Source organism: Neopelma chrysocephalum, unplaced genomic scaffold, assembly GCF_003984885.1.
Source record: "Neopelma chrysocephalum unplaced genomic scaffold, ASM398488v2 Primary Assembly neopelma1_143, whole genome shotgun sequence".
Classification (NCBI taxonomy): domain Eukaryota; kingdom Metazoa; phylum Chordata; class Aves; order Passeriformes; family Pipridae; genus Neopelma; species Neopelma chrysocephalum.
Window position 1 is genome coordinate 6299952 of NW_020897805.1, and position 24435 is coordinate 6324386.

General features: G+C 40.9%; 1 protein-coding gene across 2 annotated transcripts in view; it reads left to right on the top strand.

Annotated features, from left to right (window-relative positions):
- Positions 1-513: 513 nt before the first annotated feature.
- The window catches only part of CSGALNACT2 (chondroitin sulfate N-acetylgalactosaminyltransferase 2), a 33617-nt gene continuing 9695 nt past the window's right edge, over positions 514-24435 (top strand). Inside the window, exons 1-2 of one of the 2 annotated variants that reach the window (XM_027700155.1) lie at positions 514-585; positions 16557-17804. In XM_027700155.1, coding sequence (XP_027555956.1) covers positions 17147-17804 — 658 coding nt within the window. In that variant the 5' untranslated portion in view covers positions 514-585; positions 16557-17146. Of the gene's footprint in view, positions 586-12166; positions 12306-16556; positions 17805-24435 lie in introns of those variants that run through there. The other variant, XM_027700156.1, reaches the window with a different exon arrangement.

Below are 24435 nucleotides of genomic sequence, written 5' to 3' on the forward strand. Positions count from 1 at the left end.
TGGACCTCTGCGAGCCGTGGAGCTCCACTGTACTCAGGCGGTGCCGCGGCGGTACCCAGAACACCCGCGCACCTTCGGGCACGAACCCCTGGCCGGCGCACAGCTGTGCAGGGCGGGCAGCGCTCGGGCCGGGGCCGCTCCCGGCGCTCCTGCCGAGCCAGCGGCCGCTCCCGGGGCGCTGCGGGGCCGGGGACGCTCCCCGTGGGCCCGGCGGTCCGTGTGCCGGGGGTGCTGAGCGAAAGGCCCGGCGGGCGCTGCCTCATCGATTACGCTCCTGACCCTCGCCCTCAGGCACGGACCTCTCGCCCTCTCCGGAGCGCCCCGGAACCCGGCGGTGTGCGGGCAGCGAGGCGCCCCGGGGAGCTGGGCGGGCGGGCGAGCGGCAGAGACGGAGATCTCGAGCCCCTCCCCGCCGGCGCTCACAGACAGCCCAGCCGGGGCCCGCTCCCCCCAGGGAGTGCGCGGGGGACACGGTTCCGCCCCGGGGGCGGCCGGTCCGTCCCCTTTAAGCGGCGCGGCGGAGGGTCCCGCCCGCTCATTTCCGAGCGTGCAGGAAGTGCGGCCGCGGCGCCGTCGGCCCGCGCGGTGAGTACGGCGGCACCGCGCCCCTCCGCCCCCCCCGGCCCCTCACCTGCCCGCCGGGCCCGGCCGCACCCCCGCCGCCGGGGGAAGGTGCCGCGCAGCGCCCCAGAGCCCCGCCGGCCCCAGGCGGGGGTATCGCGGCGGGCCCGGCCCCGTGTCCCGGCCCGGAGCGGAGCCGCGGGTGGCCCGGGCTGAGCGCCGCGGGCGGCGGTGGGTCCGCGCAGCCGGGGCCGCTGGTGGGATGGGGGCTGTCCCGACCGCCCCGGCGGCGGGGGCTGAGCACGCTCGGCCACTCGGTTTTTACCGCAGAGCTGTCTCAACAATAAAATGAGTCTCTCTCTCTCTCTCCTCACGGCTGCGTTTCCATTGTGTTAACTGGCCGTGGGCGTGCTGGGCGCCGCGTTCGTGGGGCGCAGGCACTGGGATGCGGCGGGGGGTCCCCCCCGCAGCGCCCGCTCCGAGGTGGCCCCGGACAGCGCAGGGCCGGGCACCGTGTCATCGCCCGGGCTGGGGATGCGGGGGTGCCTTTTAACTTGCTCGGACTGCGGGAAACCTCCATTCCTTCCGCCAGCCTTCCCCCCAAAAATAGAGGAAATGATGATGAGAGGGCACTTAATTATTTTCAGTAAAATATTGAGTATGGTTTAACTGTGGTTTACATCTCCTTTTTTTTTTTTCTTTTGGTCAGGCACGTTCTTGCTCAGTAAGTTCTGTGCTCATATACGGTGAAAGTTGGGATGTTTTGGTATTGAACATAAAAATAAATTGTGCTATTGTTAGCAGTCAATTGATTCAGAAATGCTAAAGCAGAAATGGGGGATTGCTCTTTGCAAGACCATTGTTAAAGCTGAGTATACAGAAATTTAAACGTGATAGTACATGTTTTCAGGGGAGTAAAATCAAGATCTGCTTAATTAATGTTTACTTTATTCTGTGGCTGTGTTTGCATGTGGTTTTTTCCTCTCCAAGTCCCTCTGTCAAGGTGGAAATTGAGACACTAATCTCTTCTGCTAAACTTGATGGATAAGGACTAACTTTATTCTCTTGCTCTCATGGGTAACTCAAAAGAACTGCAGAAAAGAGGGACTGTTTTAACACTGAGCCAGTATCCCTCAAATTAAGGTCATATAGTAAAAATTCTTTTTTTCCCTTTTGTTTTTTTTTCCTTGGAGATTGTAATGCTAGGCCTCATAAGACAGTTTCTTCTTTTCCAGCATGTACTGACTGCAAGTTCCTATCTTGCTTTACTGTGTTTGAAGGAAATTTCTGGCTTCTCTTTATTTATTAGCTAGATAGTGGGTCCCCAAACACTGTCAAAGACAGCAGCTTGGAAATATTCCCAGCAGCTGTCAGTGGAGGTAGATGTGTTTTGCGGGGGGGATTTTAGCTATGAGTTTCAATTATACCCTGAGGCTTTTACAGGAGACTATTTACCAGTAAGTCCTTATCACAAGTATCAGAGACCACACTGAGTGTTGCTACAGCACCACTTCCCTAAACCATGGACATGGAAGGAAGAATGATGATTTTTGAAGTACATGACTGTATGGCCCAAATAGAAATTCTTCAGCTTGCCTGTTTCTGGAGAAAGCACATAAAACCTTCAGTGTGATTAAGATTAGTTGATCTTGAATAGTTCTTTCCTTTCTTGATCCCATGACTGTGTTTCAGTGTCTTTCTGAGGCTTAAAGGGGGAGGGAAGGAAGGGGGGAAAAAAAGAAACCCCCAAACCTGTCAGTACAGCTGTTACATTGTGGTAGAAGTTGCACGAAATTACTCTTAAATTTAAATTCTTTGCTTTTATGTTCCAAGCCCAGGATATGGGTCTCCCCAAGTGAGTGAGAAACATCATCTGAGGGCATTGTTAGATGATAAGGACCTGTGGTCTGTTGCCAAAAAAACCCCCACAAACATATGTGGCACAAGAATTTCAACCCCAGTCGGCTACTTTCCGGCTTGCCAGAAGTGTTCTGTGGACCTCTTTATAAAAAGGATCACCAGAACAATCTGGACTTTTACAAAACTGAAATTTGGAGGAGGGAGGGTCTGAGAAATATGAGGCCAGGTTTTTTCACTGCAGAAAACAAATTGCACAATATTTTTCTTGACTCTGAAACACTTCTGTCATTATGAGGCAAGCTTCATGACTTGCAGTATTTTCTCTTTAAATAATGCGGAAGCAGGATCACAGAGGTGGGAATGAAACTCATGCTTTGGATCAGTGCTGGAATTGATAATGTCCTTGGCTTTCTGTTAGCTCATCTAACCTCTAGAGGACTATCCCTCCAGAATAAAAGTATGGGGAACAGGCCATGATAATCTTGCTCCTGGAAAAATAAAATGGCATATAGGCAGGTATTGCAAAAGCACAAGACTTCCTTTAAAAAAATTTTAAAAATAATTTAAAAAAAATTCTCAAAGGGCACAGTGGAAAGAAAATGTTTCTGGAGCATATTTATTTTTTTTGTTTAGGAAAAAAACTCAAACCCCACCACAAAAAAAACCTGAAACAAACAAACAAACAAAAGCCAACCAACAAACAAAAACATCCCCCAAACCTGTGCTTTATCTACATATCTCATTATGTTCTTGCTAGCTTAGTGCTGGAAAGGGAAAAATGAAACCATAACTCACAAGATGTTCATAAAGAAATGTAATGCCTTTTGAAGGGAATAGCAATATAGTTTTATTTCTGAGTTAGAACTACAGCTTGTAAGAATTTGCAGAAGGGCACTTACTGTCTGCCAGAACAGTTTTATTCTGAATGATGATTAGAGAAGCCCAGCACATCCATTAATATTATGGTTTATTAAAAAAATCTGAAAGCATGCAGTGACATTAATGCTCTTAATTTCTTTTTTATGAAGCTCTTTTGAAAAAAAAAATAGTTCTTGAGGACAGGAAAAATTCTGCAAGTTGCAGCCCTCCAGTCACGAGTGTCTTTGGTGCAAAAGGAATAGAGCAGGATACTGTCTAAGGCCTTTTTTAGGCGCAGCTAGCTTGTGCTTTTATCTAAGCCTTTTTAGAAATTTTCATTGTAAGGCTGCAGTTATCTCGTGTATACTTAAAAATGTAGACAGGCAGGTTGTTCAGCTTAATAGTTTTGGTTATCTTACACTTTTTGGTATGTGTAATCTAAACTGGTGATTCTGTTGGTTACTGCTAGCTGAGAAACTTCTTAAAAAAGAGTAAGAAGGTAATCATTGCAAGCCATATGTAGTCACTAAAGATCAGATATTCAAGGGAAAAGGAAATACTTGTTGAGAAGCTTGCACTCTTTCTATGCTGGCACCAGGCTGTCTATGCTGCAGCTCTTTTTTTTATGGTAAAGGCTGGCAGGAGGCACTCGCTCCACAATTATTTCTGAATGGAGTGTGGTGGAATAATATCTTGGAACGATCTCTGCTTTACCTTATCTGTTTTTAAAGGCTCTTTCCATTCACAAACCAAGTGCTCTAAAACTGCTATTAGCAAGTTGATGAAACTGGAAAGCCATTTCAGGCTGTGAGTGCTGGAAAGAGCATCAGCAGTGTTGGTGTTTCAAAGTGAAGTTCAGAGCATCCAAATGTGACGAGGTGAGGAAGCTGTCATGTGAGGAAGTCTTGCATGTACTTTTTTAATCTAACCATTTCCTGACAATCATCTCCAACTGTAATAAGAAGTAACTATAGTGATTGGCTTGTTTACTGCTTTGTGATGCCTGTAGTACAGGTGCCTTCCAGCACAGTGCCCTTGAGTCTAATTGATTCCTTTAGCCCTTACTGTGGCCCTGGGGTTCTTGGTCTGGACCCCATCTGCCTCTCCAGCCTGCAGTGGAGCATGAGCATGTCTCCTGAGTAGGTGTACTTGAGGACAGTGTTGTTGGCAGCTCTGCTGGTGGGTGACAGAAGGGGTAGGTCTGCCTGTGTTTTTCTTTCACTGGTGGAATGTTAAAGGGCAGGTCTGTCTGGCCTTTCTTTGTTCTTACCCATTCTTCTTTCCCTGTTCTAAATGGTATTTCACTGGTGAAGCAGCTCCTGGAAGAGGATGCTTGTCCATTAGTGGGTTTTCTGGTAGGGATGTCACTTAGGGCAGCTGTCTGGAAAGCCTGGATCAGCATCTGACAGCCAGCATATGTGTCCCGCTGTCAAAAGCGAGGCTTCCCGTCACCTTCTCTACCATGGCCAGAAATGACCCAAAATGTCAGTAGAGGAGTGGGAGTTTGAGTGCAAGTACACACCAGGCAACTAAAGAAGTGTGCAGAATTGAAGTGGCACAGCTGTCTCAGCAGTGTCCAGTTGGCTGGGCTGATGCTGAGAGAGGGTTGGGCGGGCAGACACTTCTGGCACTTGTTCTCCCAAAACCTAAGGAAATTAATTTTACTCTTCTCTGGCATACTGTAGGGAATTTCTGTTCAAGGAAACCAATATGTGAGTTCTAGAACAGAGGTAAAATTCTTTCATGGCTAAAAAAATCCTTGGAGATGGGTCCTACCCACTTACTTTTAATGGCTATCACCAGCAACAGTTCTCTCATTTTGCTGAACTCAAGACTAGTTCTCACATGTTCAAAGTTAAAATAATACAATGCAGAACACCTAGGAGTTAAAGATATCTTAGAAATACAAAATTTGCATTTTTATATTTCCAAGTTAAGTTGCTAAACAGCTTAGGTTTTTTTTATCCTATGTAGATACCTGCTTCTTATATTTAACTTTGACAGATGAACATGAACTATAAAAGGAGGTTAGTGTGTCTGCACTGTTCATTTTCCTTTTTTTCAAGACAGTAGATCAGGGCTTTCATGAAAGACCAAACTTGTAGGACATGTGAGTTCTCTGAAAAGTTTTATCTGAATCTGGAGTATTTTTCTATTAACTGGTCCTAGTTAATCATGTGAGAAAAAGAGCTCTAATAGTTTTTCAGATGCCAGTTGCAAGAGACATGGAAGGACAGCTTCTGACTTTCAGGTGTGTAGTTGCAGAAAGCTGTGAAAGTTTAAAGCTGTGCTGCTGTACAGAGGTGCTGCAGCTAATTCTGTTTGTAGATGTTGTGAGTATGTCCTGTGACATTTACCATGTGATAGTTAATTGTACCAAGGCAGCTTAGCAGGCAGATTTTCTGCTACTCCAGTGTAAATGTCTGGTGTTTTTATCTGTGTGTCTTCTCTGTAGAAATAACATTTAGATGGTTCTTCTGGGTTGAGTTTGTGTTGCTGCTGCAAGGGCAGGTGTTGAGCAACAATGCACAGGAAGCAATTGAAGCTCGTTTGGAGCACTGTTGAATTAAAGCAGAGGAAATGATGTAAATGAGCTTGTGTTTTGAAACAGTGAAAATATAAAATGCAAGCACAATTCTGAGTCTCTGGAATTGTATAGAGGGCTAAGTCATAAGTTTCTATGCAGTAAAATCTGTCCTGTGCGAGTGTTTTGGGTGACAGCTTTCAGATGACTTCTGCTGTCTCTTAAAGGTTTCCCCAAGCAGTGGTGTAAAAAATGATGACACTTGTCAGCACTGTTGATACTACTCCCAGCCACAGGGGCAGCAGATGATTTGCACATCTTCCTGATGCTCTGGTAGAGTGAAAATTAAGTCTGCTGAGTGATAGCAGTTTAGTCCATCTTTCATGTGATCTGGGATCTTCTGATAGAGGTCTTCTGCAGAAGAGACGTACAATTTGTGAAGTAGGAGGGTGAGTGTGGGTTGCAGTTGGTGCTGGCTGGCCAGAGGCTGGTGTGACTGGTGTGCCTGTCTCTTCCTGGCATGGTCTGGAAGCAGTGCTCCAGTAAGATTTCTCTGCAGGGCAGATTTTACCAGTGTTTTGGCAAAGGACATCCAGAATACTGTATTAGATTCTGCTATTAAGTGCTACTAAGCATGTTTCTTTAAGTGGGATTCCTCTCCCCCCTCAATTTCAGACATAATCCAGTAACTTTGAATTTTTTGCATTTAAGTCTTCAGAATTCCTCCTTATATGACTAAGGTCCTAAACCTGTATCAGATGGAGAGGTGACAGTGGGATGGGGATTGAAGTTGACTGTCTGAAGGGACAAGAGGGGAGGGTAAAAAAATCTTTAAACCAGTGTTCATATAGTGTAATGGAAGTTGTTGCCAGTAGGACCATAAGATAAATGCAGCACTTGTGATAAGTGTCTGTGATAACAACCTGTATGTCCCTGCTGTGAAGCAAAACAATTTAAAAAATTAAAGGAAAAAAAGAAAGTTGTGGAATACAAGCACGACAAAAAAACAGCGCAAGGAATCTGCAAAAACTTAGCAGAGGTTTGCAGAAACTCCTGGCTTCTCTTCCCTCCAAAACATGTTGATCTCTTCCTTCAAGAAAAGAGGAGGAAAGATGTTTCAAGTGGTCCAAAGACTGACTTCAGGGACTTGAAAAACAAAACAAGAGAGGGGAAGCAGGGTAGTGCAAAGTGTTGAGTGTTTGGTGTTTCTATTTTTTCGTACTTGTGACTTTTTCAATGCAAGGCAAATATCAAGAGAGATAGTTGACAAACTGCTGGCTTCTCTGTTTTTGATGAAGCTTGGTATTGCTAGTCCTTCAAGAGTAAGGTAATGCTTAGTTATAATGTCAAATTGAAAAATTACAGATGACATAAGTGCTTTTAGCTGTGCTTCTGGAACGCACCAGATGTTTCTCAATCATTTGGCATCCAGCTTTCGTGTCTGGTGAAATATTTGTGGCTGATTTGTTGTGCTGAAAGCAGAACCTGAACTACTATGCTGATTTTTAGCCATTCTGAAAACATTCGTAGGTTGTGTTCCTCCTTCCAGCTGAGATTGTGGACTGAGGAACAGCAAAGGGAGCACAGCTTTGTAGACCACGTGTGAACTTGAGCTAGCTGATTCAGTTTATTTAAGAAAAACTTGAGGGTGATTGATTTTTCAAGGCATCATTTCTTCAGGATTTCTGTATCAAGTAGTATTTTAAACTGGGTTTAGCTATTTTAAAACTCATAGGCCAAACTATCAGTTGGACAGAATGCACAGAAATGTCTTCCAGTGGTCACTTCAGAAGTCTTACTGCTCTTTAAACTTGCCACAAAGAGATTTTTTTTTGCAAATATTCCCTGGTCCAAGGTACCCCCCTAAGATATTTGGATATAAATCATAATTTCAATGAAAATGTTGCTGTGGTACTCAGTTGTCCAGTGAAACTTTTTAAAATTCAGTTTAAATCAGATGTTAATAGATCTCTGAAAGTCTTTTAAAGAAAGTTGAAGGCATTTGAGAATTTGCATTCTCTGTATTTTCACTTCAACTTCATGTGATAACCACCTGCTAGGTACCTTCGAGGGCCTCAAAGGGAATCTGTTTGCTCTACAGCATTTTCAGGTTTGCTTTACAGTATCAGGAAACTGGATCCTTACCTCCCACAGTGGGAAATCTTCCACTGGTTCCATGTATGAACTTGAATAGCAATTATCCTTTAAAAACAGCACACGAGTTTTTACTTAGATTGGCATTTATATTTTCAGTATGCTTAGGGTATAGTAACTATGTTATCTCAGTCTCCATACACAGAGAACTAGATGATAGATGTGTGAAAACAGAAGACAGCTTAATTCTGAGAACATATTTAGATGTGGAACTTAGGTGAAGCAGCTGCAAGAAAGCCACATTATTCTCACCTCTTTGGCTTTGCCTGTTAACCATACCATAGTGGACAATTGCAGTCATTCTTAGTGTTTGTTTTTAACGAACAAAACATGGCATCAGTGAAAATGTAGGTATGCTGTGCCCGAGCTGGGATCACCAGTTACCTTTTACTGTTCTATTTCATTTGCTGGAGCATGTTCATCTTGTATGGGGGAAATATTTAGCTGGAGCCTTTTAAGTTTTTAGACACTTTGGGTGTCTAAAGAGTATTTCACCTTTTCTTGTTCCCTTTGGTTCAAGGTGATGCTTTCTAAGTGTAACTGTTTTTTCTGTCCTTCTAAAGCAGGCTGTTTTCATGTGCAAAAAAGCCCTACTACAGCATTGTCTTTTTGAAGACTGCTGGGCATCATAATTTTAATTCCTACCTCTTGCTGCAGCTGTTGCTCTATCATACTGAAAGGATAGAGCAACATTTTGCAGCATGTACTCTAATGGAGACTACTGTGCATCCTTGAAGATAAGGAGCAGTTCCTGTAAGAACTGGGATTTCGTCTTGCTTAAGCTGTCCTCCACAGCAGACCTTTTGCCCTGGGTTGGGTGTGCGGTGTTAACATGTGCTGTTTGCAGGTTCTACCACCCCTCAGTGAGCAGACCTGAGTGCTGCCATCAGCTGGGTGCAGTTGCTCAGGTGGTGTGCCCTGGACTGGGAACCACCTCGCTCCCACGTTAGTTGTCCATATAATTTATGCAGTCCCTCATGGAGACTGTGTTGTTAATAAGGGCTTAATAAAACATGTGGTAAAAGTAGGCTGGGATCTTGACTAATGCTCATGTGAAAAACAGCATTACTTACAAGATGTTAGGAATACTAGGAGAAAGAGCTTCCCTGATAATCGTACTGAAGTAGCTACTTGTACTTCTGTTCCCAGTTCTAGGTTGAACTTTAGCAACCAACAGAGTAGGCACAATAAGCGTAGTCATGTAATACTGCTGTTCCTTCAATTCCCTTTCAATAAGAGGAAGAAGACATGCTTCTCCAAACTTAGAGTTTGTGGTTTTCTTGCCAAATTTAAAAAAAGGAATAGCACCTTTAGCAGTGCAGAAACCCACAAGCTAAATAACTGTAGGAAAACGTGTGTAAAATAGAAAAATTATTTATCATGTGGAAGCTGAAGATAGTGAACCTTTCATGATAGCTATTCAATAGAATTTTAAAACAAGCAAGCAAGCAAACAGAACTCCTTCAGCTGGTCCTACCTCGGACATTTTAGGTAGCTTTTCTTGCCAAGAAGATGTCTCTCTTCATACAAACAGTAAAGTGACTGTGAGTTGACTTTTATTTCCTGGCCTTATCTGAAATGGGATAATGCTGACCAGCGTAGTTCAGGTGTAGCTGTTTGGGTTTCAAGTTCCAATTTTAATTCAGCAGTTTCCAGACAAATGGACTTGCTCTGGCTTCACTGAAGCCAAACCAGGGCTCCTATTCATAAGCTCATTGCTTACTTTGGATTAGATATAAAATAAATAATGTGAATAATGCTGTTCTTTCATTTGTCCACTTAACTATGTAATGGATTTAGTTTTGTTTAGGAACAACAAATGCCAAGACAAGTGATAACTTGCTTGCTTTTCTCACTTATAGGAGATAAAACTGCTTCAGCAAAAGGTCATTTTTTTCCTTGTTATTTCACAGTAGATTATTAAAGAATTGCGTTTAAACCATTTCAGTACAGTTAATGTTTCCTTCGTTTGAGGATGACAGCATGACTGCTTTTTTCAGGGATTGTCAGGGCAAAAATATCATCACTTCTAGGTTGTTGGATACCACCTTCTGTTTGCTTTCTCTGAGAGCAGAAACAATAAACCCCATGTTATTTCCTATTCTGTCAGCTTGGCATGCTGATTTATTGTTTGGTCATGCACATAGGGTGGGGAAGGAATGTGGTACAGGAGGAGGATGGACCCTTCACACAGCCCTGATGGTCTGTGTTGCTATTGTAAAAACACATTCCAGGGAACCTGAAACTGAGGCAGAAATTGCAAGAGAGGGTTTTGGAAGGCTGTAAAGAGTGAGACCTGCTTGATTGTTCTTCATAGGCCAAGCCGAGACAGACTTGATTTTTAGGATGATTGAAAACCACTATTAGAATTAAACCCTACTCTTTTCTATGTTTCTGTGTTTTCAAGGTTGGTATAAAGTGTGTTGCTTCAGTTGCATCTCCTGAAAAGCTGTAATTAATTAACAGAATCTGGTCCTTGGAAAAGGCAGGATTTATTATTGATTAAATCTCTTCCTAGTGTAGAGAGTGAGTTGATTTATTGTATGAAACAAGGGAGATAAGAAACGCTGTATATCTTCCCCTGTATACTGGAGTCTCTAATGTGACAGTGGAAACTTGTGGAGGTTTGGTCTTAATTTTATTTTGGAGCACAGCATTTCTGCTGACAAACCCACATAGTTGCTTTTTGTAAAATAAACCATTTGCATGAGGAATATATTTTTTGAGTAATAAATCCTGTGATTGTTGCATCCATCACTGAAGTAACTTTTTCCTATGGTTCCCATGCCTGAACTACTTGTTCCTGCTGTACTGCGAGTACTACTATGGTCCCTGTGCCAAAAGCATAATTTTATTCCTTCCCATTTAGGAATTAAACAAATGTCTGAAGTTGCCTATTGCTGATATGCTTGAGCACTTTATAATTCATCACAGGCTGTTCATAATGTGTACAGTTCACCACTGTGTGGTGGGTTTTTTTTCCCCACATCCTTAATTAAACATGAAGTGAGATGATCAGTGTGCAGTCATCGTTGTCCCCCTGCTCCCCCTGTGGGACTCTGGCTTTGGCAGTGTTCACCAGTGGGAGTTTCTAGCAAAGAAAGCAGAGGGAGACACAAAAGCCCCAAAGTGAGTGAATAGGAGCAGTGCTAACCTGCTAGCTCAGCATTCCCCTGGGTTGTTGGCTGCCGAGCAGCCAGGTGGGGCTGGGTGCAGTGACAAACACAGCTGCCTCTCTGATGCCGCTTGGAGTCTGCTGTGTGACAGACAGACATGTGCAGAATGCATTTTTCATTTTCATCAACCAAGTGGAGCTGATAAGCTTACAAGAACTAAGGATCACAGATTTTGGGGTAGAGTTAGATGTGATGGAGAGCTGATTCTGACTCCTAGTCTCTCAAGACAGCTGTCTCATTGTTTTGAGTCTTATTTAACTCTTGGGGTTCTGGTTTAGAGCTGCAGTGGCTGGAAGAATAACTTTCTGCAGAAGCTGCTCTGACCTGTTGAAGAGTGCTGACATGTGCTCTTGCAGGTTTGGTCCTATACAGTATTGACTGTGTGAGCATGCCAAGGTACTGTGCCATAGAATAGGAATGCTGGGAAGGTAGAGAGGAGGACATGAGGAAATGGATGAAAATCATAAAAGGTAGATGGAAGAAAAGTTCACTTTAGTGTCAAACAGGTAATGTGAGTAGCAAAGCTGAAGTTGAGTGCTTACCAACTAAACTGGCATGTTGTGATAAATCGGAACATTGTGTTGTGTTCTAAACGTTAAAAAGCTTGAAAATTAGCTGCTGCATGTGCCTGATGTGATTAGTATATTGTGGGCAGTGGTTGCAATGTGTATAAGGACAAAATTCAAATTCTTCAGAATTTAATATTAAACTGGTAAGGTCTAAAATATTTTGTGATTATTTTCATTTTCCTGCTGGTTTTGTTGAATGTAGGTTATCTTTCCATAAATGGATTGTGGCTTTCAACTTTTCTCACTTTTCTCCTGTCCAGCAGTGCATGTGTGTGTACATGTTTGCTTGTGAGGCAGAGCTGTAGCTGAAAGTAAATCAGATGGCAGAATTGTGATAAAAAGATGGTTTTTACAGTCAGTCCAGTGAGGGTGAGATTCTAGAGTAAAGAGTAGTTCTCTATGGAAAGTGAGAACTTTGGCCCTTAATTCTGCTTGTGGATGTATTTTTCTATTTGCTTTTCTTCCCAAAAACTGAAAAATCTGACTTTGGTACTTGTTTGACTAGAACTGTATAATAAAACCCTGAAAAATTTCTTTGTCTCTTCTCAGGCTATGTCTCAGCAGACTGTCTAAGCAGAGATGATGTGTTTCTGTGTATTTAAGGTATGGTTTGAGGTTTCTCACTCTAGGGTTTATGCAAAGATTGTCTGCGAGAGCAGACGCCCAACTTGCTTTATGTTGGTTTCAGCAAGTGAGAAAATAACTGTGTGCTGTGTTTCTCCAACATTCCCAAGCTATTCTGCTTTCAGTGACACTGTTCTTCAGAATAAGAAGGGAATATTCGAGGGATGAGATTAGACCTTATGTTTTCATTGTATAACTTGCCAAGAAGAGAAGAATGTGTGTGTGGAGGAGGCTTAAGACAGTGAATATCTGTGGCATCTGGGTGAAATTATGAACAATAAAATAACTATCAGCTGGAATTTCATAAGCAGCTAAACAATGACCATCTAGGGCATGCTGAGTGAAAAGGACATGTCTAAAGTAAAGCATGCTCACACAAGGAATGTCCATACAGTCTGGCGTGAAGCCAAGTGCATACTGAATTAGGTCACTGCTTTAAGTGTGAATGTTTCCCCTCTTTAGAAAGATATACTCATCCTTTGCAACAAGGAACCAAAACAGAATGCTAGTACAATAAAAAAAAATTTAAAAGCATTTTCAATTAGCATGCTGGTCTATTCCCTTGTGCTTAGAGAATCAATGAGCTCTTTTGTAAGGAACAGAAACATTTCCATAGTTGAATATACATAAGGCTCTGGAAATCCAGAAAGAATTAACAACCAGTTGCCTCTGGAAAGCTTGCAGATCTTTATAAGCATTGTATAAGCCTGAGATGTCTCATTCTTTGGATATTATAGAGACTACTGCAAATATACTTGTTCTGAAGAATTGAAATAAAGTGAAATATCAGCATGTGCAATTTAAAATTTTGGAACTTAATCTTTCAACACTTAAATTCCAGGAACTTCTGTATGATTACTTACTTCCAGGTAATCTTATTACTCTTTTTTGTAAACTTCAGAATGTACCATGTAACACTGATAATTTCCCTATTGGGATTCTTGGGATCCCATGTGCTTTTGCTCATTCTGGGGTTTCACAGCCTGCTTTTTCTTGAAATCCTATTCTACAGCCTGGGAGTAGTTACTGGAATTCCTAAAATAGTGCTGTGCTAGACCTAATTCATATCAAATTTGGGTTGTAAATATGCAAAAATAGGGCTTTTTCTGAAAAGAAAGGATAGCGAAATAGAGTTCTCATAAACCCTCATTTTCTGATAAGAGGGAATATTCTTGCTGGCTTCACTCACTACTTGGAGTATGCAAGATGAAATCTGTGTCTGACTCCTTTATGATGACTCTTCTCAGCAGAAGTAATACTGAAGGGAAAAAAAAAGTTGTCCAAATTGGCTCAGTCCCCACAGCTTTAGCAAGCTAGCTTACCCACTCAGCTCTCCATGTGCAATTTGAAATTTTAATATTCAACATAAGTGGTTGCATGAACATTCCTTGCCTTTAAAGGCCACTGGGAAGCTGTAGCAGGAAAAATGCCTGTTCTTTAGGGTGTTGCATGAAAATGGTCAAACATAAATAAGCAATGACTATCTCTGTGTAAAAAGGCTGTCTGGTTAATAAGATTGTCACTAGCCCTCTAGGTAAAGGGTTTCTGCTAATGAAGGAATAATTAGAGCCTAGAAGGAAAAGGACCAGTGAGCTGTTTACAGCCCACCATGTGTAGTTCTTAATGCTTCAGAAAGGGCTTATTGTATCTCTTTCCCAAGCACTGCCCTACCAAACAGCCCTGTAATGTAAACAGGTGAAGTGCCAGTGGGAAGGCCCAGAAATGTGCAGATATTCCTAAGCTTTTGTTCTCGCGCTGGTGATGCGGAGCCAGCAGTGAATCCCTGTGGAGGCGTTTTGACTTCCTTAATCCATGCTTACCATGTTAATGTATGTTCAACCACAGTTAATAAAGTTATGAAGAACAGAGTTGTTCCCTCACTGCCCCCTGCTATTGCCTGCGGGAATCCTAATCTCCTGGTACATTGTATTCTCTTGACACCATGTCAGGAAATCTGTTGTCACTTGCTTCTAAGACATGAATGAGACCAAAAGAAATTTAGTGACTCATTGAAGTTGAACATAGGGCAATTTATTGGTAGAGCAAGAATTGAATACAAAGGCCAGGTAGACTAATGTCCCAACTTCAGGGGTATCTATTTATCGGTTAACAACAGTTAAAATAGTTGGAATGAGATTTATTGATATTTCATGTAAGTCAGGTAGTTTGATCACTTTTCCATATGCCTTTACTGATTGAAGATGTGCCAGCTTCTGCATGGAGTGGGTTTAGTACAGTCTAGCATTTATCGAGGTTTAAAGAAAGTTATGGTTCTTTATGCTGTTAATTGTGGCTTCACCTCTTGCAATATAACAGAACAAGAATTCAGTAAGAAATGTAAAAAACCATCATGTAGTCATCTTTCTGCTAAAGAAATCTTGGGGTGATATTGCGTGATTTCTGTGAACTGGCTTTATCCTGTAGATTGTTTTTTCTTCTGTCTCCCTTGATTCACCACATCTGGATGGTGGTCAGTAGTCTGAGGATACATCTGGTGTTGATCACTCTTTATGGGTACTTAATTTGCATTTATATAATGTTGTGTTTGTGCAATAAGGAGAGACTAACCTTCTGCCTTATTTCGACTTGAAATGTTGTTATCTAGTATTCAATTGATAAGACTGTTATTTATTTTCTATCAAAGTTTCTAGTGGTTTTTCCACGAGTTCAAAAAGCATCAGTTTCAGGTAACTACTGCCTTTAAGCTGCTGTATTAAGAATTCCTACGTAATCTGTCTAAAATATTCATTAAAAGACACTTTAGCACTAGAGATACTAAAAAATGCTTCCAGCAGTCCTGTAGATTTGAGCTGAACAACTCCAAGGTGTTCAGCTGTTGCCAAACCTAATGTGCCTGACTTGTCTGCAAACTTAGGGTCAGCTATCACAGGCATTGCTGTTGGTGGTATGAATAAATCACTTAATCTTTCAGGCCTTGTAATTGGAGCTTTCTTACAAATGAGGATACTTATCATACCACTGATCGGGGTACCCGATTCTCAATAAAGCAGTATCCTGATGCTGGAAGCCAAAGGGAGGGGAGAAGAGTCACAAAGACATAACTGGGGAACCACACTGCAAGGTGTTTGTTGTAAACACATGGAGTGCATCATGGCATCCTGACTGACTTGCAAGGTCAGAGGAAGACAGGCTTTGTGGCTGCTGGCAGTGCTAGATAAGTCTGTCCAACCCATATATAAGGAGTATTGGAGTGGGTAATTTTTTTCTAGTCTCATAAGTGTACTGAAACTAAACAGGAAGTCTCAGAACTTCCCCCAAACCGTAACTGCATAACACAGCTGAAATGGATGTATATCCATATCTATATTTTAATGAATTTCACTTATTTTATACAAGCAAATTTTAACTGAAAGTATTTTATTAATGTTAGAAAGTAAACTAACATGCATTGAGCCTACTTCTTGGCTTTTTATGCTGTCATTGAAGAGGCCCATTGAATGTTTAGCTGACTGTCATTGCCAAGTAGGATTTTTGATATCCCCCTCTTGCATAACTCTGGTCTCTTTCCCTGGTCTTTTCCTCCGGGCTGGTTTGGTCAGTGGTGTAAGAGTGCAAATAGTCAATACCTCTTCACACTGGTCTAACCATATCAAAAAATGGAAATGTTAATGAATGGATCATCTGAGGCTCCCTTTCATCAATCAGGAATAGGGGTTTGAATTTTAATTTCTGTTGAATTTGACTTAATCTGAAGTGCTGCTGAAGTATCTACAATACTTTATTCATGAGTGAATAGTTACACCCTGAAAGATATTTACTTTAAGTAAAAGCAAAAGAAATTGCAAGCATCTGCTTCTTCAAAAATAGTTCTTGGAGATTTTTTTTTTGAGTTTAGAGGAGTAGGAAAGACATGGAGTGGGTTTGTTGGTGTTTTTTTTCCTTCCCACAGAGTAAAACAAAACAAAAAACTAAGAAGGCATGGGAGAGTTAAAACAAAACATGATGAAACTGATGAAACCTTTACTGCTTTAGCTAGCTACGTGAGAAATGCATTTCATTATACTGTCCATATTATTATTTTCCAGACACTATGTCAAAGGGAGTCACTTTTGGGTAATGTAAAGGAAAAAGTAATGTTTTCTTTCTCCTTTTCTCACCCCTTCCACCAGCAGTCATTTGCATCCATCCATGTGTTACGACTTTGTTCATATGTTTTCCAAATGACTGGCTGCTGTGTAGTTCTAATACGCACCTTTCTTTTAATTCTAGGTTCTGTCTTCATTTTGCTGACTCAAACCACATATTCCAAGGAAAGGAGGGGAAGTGGAATAAAGTACTCAAGTGCCAGAGGAGAAGCAAGACTAGCCAATGAAAATCACTGTTACTAAACTGCAGACTGCTCTCACACATAGTGGGGGAAAAAAATTGCTGTCTGTTCAAAGCCTATAAAATTACTTTTGCAGACTTTCCTCAAAGAACTTGAAATAGGCTAAACTCCTTCAAATAGGACTGAATTAGGAAATGGAAATATGACTCCTTGCTGGTGTCTTCCATCTTCCTCCCTTTTTGCAGGTTTTTTTTGTTTGGGGTAGGAAATCCTGAACAAACTGTATGGCGTCATCCAGACTTACAGTTGATGGTTATGGATGACATAGGAACTTCAGATTTACATCTCTGCAATGACACCTGATTAAGGCAAAGGTTGAAAACTGCTCATCAGCTATGTTACCAGAACTTGTGGTAGCTATTGCAGTTGTACTTTCCTTCTCTTTCTAAGATTTGATGTCTGGGGTGATGTTCCCTGGAAAACGAGAGCAAATAAATCATCTTTTAGGATTGGAAACAGAAATAATATAAGAATGCCCAGAAGAGGCTTAGTAATTCAAGCCAGGACTCGTTGGCTCTTAGTGGGCATTGCTTTACTGTTCAGTTTAGTCTTGCTCATGTATTTGCTCGAGTGTGCTCCGCAAACAGATGGGAATGGATCTTTACCTGGTGTTGTAGGTGAAAACATGGGTAAAGAATATTACCAAGCTCTCTTGCAGGAACAAGAAGAGCATTATCAAAACCGAGCTACCAGTCTGAAACGTCAGATTGCCCAGTTAAAGCAAGAGCTTCAGGAAATGAGTGATAAATTGAAGTCCCTGCAGGAAAAAAAGAGCCCAAAGGTCAGTGGTATGAACTACCAGGGCACCAAAGAACAAACATCCAATGATCTCCTAGAGTTTCTTCATTCCCAGATTGACAAAGCTGAGGTGAGCATGGGGGCCAAACTGCCTAGTGAATATGGCGTCATTCCTTTCGAAAGCTTTACATCCATGAAAGTATTCCAGTTGGAAATGGGACTCACTCGGCATCCAGAAGAGAAACCCGTTAGAAAGGATAAACGAGATGAATTGGTGGAAGTTATCGAGGCTGGCCTAGAAGTTATCAATAATCCAGATGAAGAAGATGGACAAGATGAAGACGATGGAGTAGGAGAGAGGCAGCTGTATGGTGAAAATGATTTTATAGAAGGTATGTTTATTACATACTTTCCAGCCTGTTAACAGAATGTGACAACAAGCATCTAATGGTGTTTGTACTTCTGGACTTTTTACCTACTTTAATAGAGTCTTGAACAGTAATTACACAGTAAGAACCGTTATTTCTAATGATGAGAATATTATTGCTTCATTGTATTGTGTTTTGAGTAGGGAGTAAGGAATGCATTTCAGGAGAAGGGCTCACCACAAGAATTGTACAGGGGAAGCTGTATCTGTTTAAAATGCTGAAGTATTAATAGATGGTAGCTAAAGTCAGTGTGACACAACTGCTTATGGTATTAAATAACCTGACAGTTCCAGTGAAACTGGGCAGCGGGAGGGAAAAATTGCTTCTCGTTTCAGAGTATTTAAGCAATCTAATATGAAGCTACAGGGTTTTTCTTCACTCATCTCTATGCCACTTTTAGTTAATATTCAGGCTTTTGACTCTCTTAAGAGACTTGGCATACTCATCGGAGAGAGAACGTTGAAAGGCTAATGTGGTCTGGTCACGTCAGCTGAAGAACTTGGTGTCCTGAATAGACCTTTCATGGTATACCAGTTTTGGGCTCCATTAAGTTTTGCAGTCTTAAAGTGTTTTCTTGCTCTCTCTTCAGTTTTGTCTCAGTGCTTCTAAGTTTAATAACAGAACACATATTATGAAAGCATATGTAGCAGTTAAGCTTTCAACCCGTAAAAGGTGCATTAGTGACAAATCCCATAGAAGGTCTCTTTCGAGGTACAGTCTAGTGCTGATGGAGATAAGCATTACCAAAAAATGCCCTAGTACCTATTCTTTATATTTATGGTATTAAATGCAGTTCATGCTGCCATAAAATAACCAAAGGTGGACCATGTTAAAAGACCATTACTGTAAAAGGGCCTCTGGATCTCAGCAGTACTGATGTCTGTGCTGTTTAGCAAACGTTGGACAAAGGTACTGTTGGCCTTGAATTAATTGGTTCTTTCAGTCTCAGATGATGTAATTGGTCTGTAGTGCAAAAAGTCTCTGCTTTTAACAGCTACTATGTTTAAAGTTTTCTGCAAGTACTGTTGTTCATTCCAAAAGGTGGGGCAGGGTGTGGAGTCCTCTCAGCTGGGTCTGTGTAACAGCCAGCGCAGTGTCAGGCTCTTAGTACAATTCTCATTTAAACCCATATTTTTTTGTCTAGAGGTAGTCATTCTTGCAGTCTTTTAATTGCTTTATTTCTACATTCAGTACTCAGCTGCTTTTTTAGATAATGCTTATATTCTAGTGGATTTTTATTTTACCATGACTGAAATGGCTGTTGATTTTCTAGTGTACTGCCTTTATTGACAGACCTTCAAGAAAACAAGTAGCTTTAGGACCTTAGAACTATATACCTCTGCCTCTGTTCTCACCAGTATATTAATAATTGTTTTTGGAAATCAAACTAATTTTCTTTTGCTGTAAAGACAGTCACTTCAAACACAGAGTTACAGGAACTATAGGGAAAGAAAAGTATTCTATGTTGTATGTGGGTGTGTTAGCAACTAACCATAGTGATACCTATATCTATTGGTATCTTTTTTCAGACAGAAGTTGTGGGTTGCGTGGGCATTCTGTGGTTTTTTAATGTGCAAATACTACTGGCTAACTTAGCCAGCAAAAACAAGGCTGCTTCTGAATATTAACACCTTTCCCCCCACCCTGCTTGTTGTTCCAAAACCTGTGGGTAAGAAATGGAACCAGTCAGTAGTGGTACCTGCGGGTCCCTTGCCCTGCTGCCCTGTGGGTGGGCTCTGGCACTCCACCTCCATTGTCAGTTTGTTCATCCCTATTTCATGGAAGTCCATGGGAAAGCTGATGCCTTTCTATTAGAAAGTATTGCTCCCTTAAACTGTCATAAATGGGTAGGTTTAAGTTTCCTAACAGGCTTGGTGTATCTACTGAATGTTCTGAAGTCAGAACGGGTCCTTTAGCTGTCCTAAGAGCACATCTAAATTTTTGCTTGATTAGCATTGCTCATTTAGAGAAACAGTTTTTTAATGTTGTCCTCAGTCAAAATGAATAAGTTCGGTTTTGTCTTCAGTTGGTAGTAGATTATTTTGTAATAAGTGGTTCGGGACTAAAACTAGAGTATTGTGTCATTTGAAGCCTGGAGGCTGAGAAACTTGTTGTGTGGATTTATTTGTTTCTTGGTTCTGGGACAAAAGGGAAAACATGATCCTGCATTAGTTAATACATTACCATCATATTTTATGCTCAGTATAGATAAACTGATTTTGGTTTGTTCTGACTTGCAGGATTTTTTTCTCAAAACTAATTAATACATATCTACAAAAACTTACCCACAAAACTGTGCCACAAGTACAAGCTAAATGAGCAACAGGTATTTTTATTCTCGAAGTGTTGTAGCTTCTTACCTCAACAGGCTAAATTTTCATGCAGGTAAAAGTTTGCTTCTGGGATTTATGTCAGCTTTTTTCCTAGATTTGTGAAACAGTAGACTAAACTTTGAACTATGTAATCTTCTGCGATATGTACTTTCAGGTACTCTCTCTTTTAGAGAATTTGGTGACTGTTTAAGTTTAGAATATCGTTTCTTAAAGACAGTTTTACCTAATGGTATCTTTTAATCTCTGCTGAATATATCTGCAGTTCTTCCACAGTATTTATGTTGACTCTGCCCAGTCAGTGAAGTAGCACTCACTTCATTTGAAAAAGCATCAAGAACTTTTTTTAGGATTTTTTTAGGATTCATCTGTATTGGAGTAACTGGAGACAACAAATATGAAGAACTTGAATTTAAAATGAATCTGCCTTATATTTTATAAATGGAAACTTCCTAAACAAACTTTTTTCTGAAAAAATAGACTTAATTAGTCAATAATACACGTGGTAGTCTGAATTGACTGATTTTTATTACTCTAACACTGTGCAGGCCAAAAAACTTCAAAATACATGCTGGCCAACTTTGTTGTCACTCTGTATTTTTGCTCTTTGTCCTTAAATTAACTGTTCATCCAACATCTTTGCTGCATGTTGAGCCTTTGTGGTCTCCACGTTAAGATGTTTTGTCTTCTACCAGTGTTGAAAGGAAGCTCTATGCATGATAGGGAGCAATCTGTTCAAGTGTTTTCCAAACTGATGTTGTTTTTTTTAGTTGCAAGGCAAAGTGATGACCCAAATATGTTTTGGAGTTGTTATTAGGCAGAGCTGCCACAGCCACATCATGGCTATTGGCGAGCAATAACACCAGGAAAAAAGAAAAGACTTCTAAGTATATATTGCAAAGTTATTTTCTGAAAGCTCCAAATTATTCTTCACAAAGCTCAATTGTCTTGCTCTGCTGATGAAGAGAAAAAAAAGCAAGTTTCTTCTGTTTGCTGCATCATCACCTGTTTTGCTTTGCTGCAACCCATAATGAAACTTCCAGAATTCTAATATTAACAGAACAAAAATCTGACCTGAAAAAGGTCTTATTTTGTGGTTGCTGTTTGAGAAACACTTTGAAGTTGTTGTTTTTCTTAGTATTTCCATTAGATCTAAGTGTATGAAAAACAGGAGTATTCTATTCCCCGTGGATGAAGAGTATCCCTAGAGAGGATAAAAGATGCGATTTTACGTATTTTCAAAAATGGATGGATTTAGGATTACAAACAATGAACCTAATTGCTGAACTGCACACTCAAAGATAGTCCTTGATTAAAAATAGATTTTTTGAGATCAGTATTTGATAACATTGAGAACTAGAGGGTAATTGAGAGGACCATAATAGTATTACCTGTCTGTTCCCTTTCTCCAGAACCCTGTGACATTGTCTTTAATAGTGATAGAGAACTCACTGAGGAGCCTTCATGGACATCTGTACTTCACTATCAGTGTAATTGGTTTATTTGGGTTACATTTATCAGGGTAACTGGCTTACTTTATTAAGAGATTAAAAAGCGCTTCCATTTTAAATTAACCTTTGGAAAACAGAAGCATTAGCATATTTTCAGAAGCTAATTATCAATTAGCTAATGTCTAATAAAGTCTTGTTATTGGATGTTTAGCTGTGCTGCTGTTTGAGTCCATTTCTCTTGCTTCTGTGTTTCCATTGGAACGGGACAAAGGCCAGAAACTTTCTTTAGGTCTGAATCTAAAGAGAAGACTCCTCACCCATTCTTGGCATGTAAAAATTCTTTATTCCCATGCTGCAAGCTTGAAGTCAAAACTCTTCCAACGTCCTTGACATCACAGAACAGTCTGGACTGTTTGTCATGCAAACAGCTCCTCTAGTGTGTGCTCCATAAGACCAGAAACTGGCCAGTGTCCTGGGAACTTCAATGGAGAATTTTAATACACCAACAAAGAGATAGGTCTTCAATTCATAGACCAAGCACCTTCTTCAAGGCAATAGAAGAACAGCTTTTTGGCTGTGATAGTAACTGATACCCAGTATTCATATGTTTAATTTGTTTGGTGAGAAACAGAATTTCTGCGAAGGGAGTAAAACTTCATGGACCAGGAATAGCAGCTGTTAAATTATTTCTACTGCTGTTTCACTCTTTACTTATGGAGTTCTATTTTGGATGGCAGCCAGTGTATGCTAGTTGGAAGGTGAGATAACAGGTTTTATTACATGAGTCAGTCCCAGGTGTTAAAAACCTGAATATGCTAAGAGGTAAACCAGATGTGAGTTCTTTTTCTGGCTGTTCTCAATTCTGGTTTACATGTATAGAAGCTTTAATTCCATAGAAGTTTTCAAATTAGTAGATTACCAACAGAGGTTAGCTCATAGCAAGGAGAATTACTATTTAAAAGAAGTGTGGTGCTAGTGGCATGTTGAGATTCAGAAGTTTACAATCTCATATTCCAGCAACTGAATGTTGCAAATTCGAAGTTGCATATTAAGGTCCTTATGAAGTTAGAGCAGCATTTTTTTTTTAAGTCTAATATGGAAATTTTTATTCTGTATTACAGCATTCTATTCTGGGCTGACATCTAAGATTATCCTTTGATTAAAGATAAGCTTTTTGCAGACGACATGCTTTTTAAAAACTTCGCTTATGTTGTAAATGGTATTTTTATCTGTAAACAGCTATTGGATACTATAGAAAAGAATTTAATATACTATACTAAATGTTAATTTACACAAGAGTACTAGTACAAAGTATTTGCTGAATATTACGTGAGAGCACAATGTGCAAGCATTGTGGTGCATCAGCTGTTCCAATAACCAGGATGCTGTTTTCAAGCTTCAGTGCTGGTCTACTCAGCACAGATGGTTGGAGTGGAAAAGGATTGATGGGGATTGAAAATATTTCTGACTTTCATCGTTTGAAACATGGTTTTCAGGACTTGTAATTAATACTGATTTGAAACTGAGCATTAGAATGTGGTGCATACTTAATGCAGCTCTATGTTGACAAAAGTATAAATGGATTTCTGTCTCTTCAAAGAGAGTATTGCAGGACTTTGTTCCGAGGGTAAAAAGCATCTCTGTTGAAAAGTTAGATTTAGTCACCATTAACTTTCAGTGAGATGGCACCAACTTGTTCTACTACACCCTGTCTCCCACAGATCCTCTGTGGTGGTCATCCACGTTTCCCATCAGGTCTGCCAGTGCACATGCTTGTCCACAAGAAAGAGTGGATTATGGAGCTGAGTATTGAAGGGGAATAAGGAGCTTGATGTAAAAGAGAGGCCGTTTGACATAAGGAGGGAATGTCAGTGAACAAAACTGGGTTTGCTTTGGGGGTAGAGGCGGGAGCAGAGGAACACAGAGGGAGTTAAGTAGATTTAGGGAAAGGACTCTTTGTAAAAGGAGCCTGGGATATAGAGAAAAAAGTTAGGGCAAGGTGGTATGCACATTGCTTTGCTTCTTGTATTGAATGAGAGGGTAATGTCAGGCAGGGAATACTTGTTCGAGGATAGGGAGAGATACAAAGTTCTGTCATTAGTTCTTTCTAGTTCCCAAGATAGTCAAAACCAAGCTGCTCCAAGTTGGAGGGCTGTTATCTTCAGATACCCATGTTGATTTCAGTTGCCAAAAAAAAGGCAACGACAACAAAAAAGGCAATATCAATACTGTGCACAAAAGAGAGCCCTTTGTGTCACCAGCATGGCTCATCTATTCTATGCCCCACCACCACCTGCTTTCTGGATGCGGGGCTGGAGAGGATTTCAGCTGCTGTGAAGGCTGACTAGCAGAAGGGGCAATTCAGGCCAGCCAAGTGAATGGAAATTTGCTGATTGCATCATGTAAGGGCAGAGGTGATTTTCACACATGGGGCTCTTCATAACTTTCTCAATTTTCTGTGTGGCTACTTCAACTGGAATTTGTTTGGTTCATTGCGTAGCTTGTGGCTCTTCTCTATAATACAGCTTTTCTTTGCTGGTGAGAGAGGAGAGCAGAGGCGGGATGAACATAGGGCAGTTTTGTTGAAGGATTCTTCCCGTCGTCATTTCAGGTTAGTATAGATGTGGAATTAGCAATATAGAGCTTAGTTTAGTCAAAACCACAGATGAACCTTGGTCTTTTCCTTTGTGGTGTAAAATTAGAGAGACTGTTGGTTAATTTGCTTCCTTAATGGTCCTTAAATGAAAGGACCATGTTCTGTGTGGGACAGACTTTTCCTACCCATCAGGAGTAAAATATCTCTCAACAGATAGT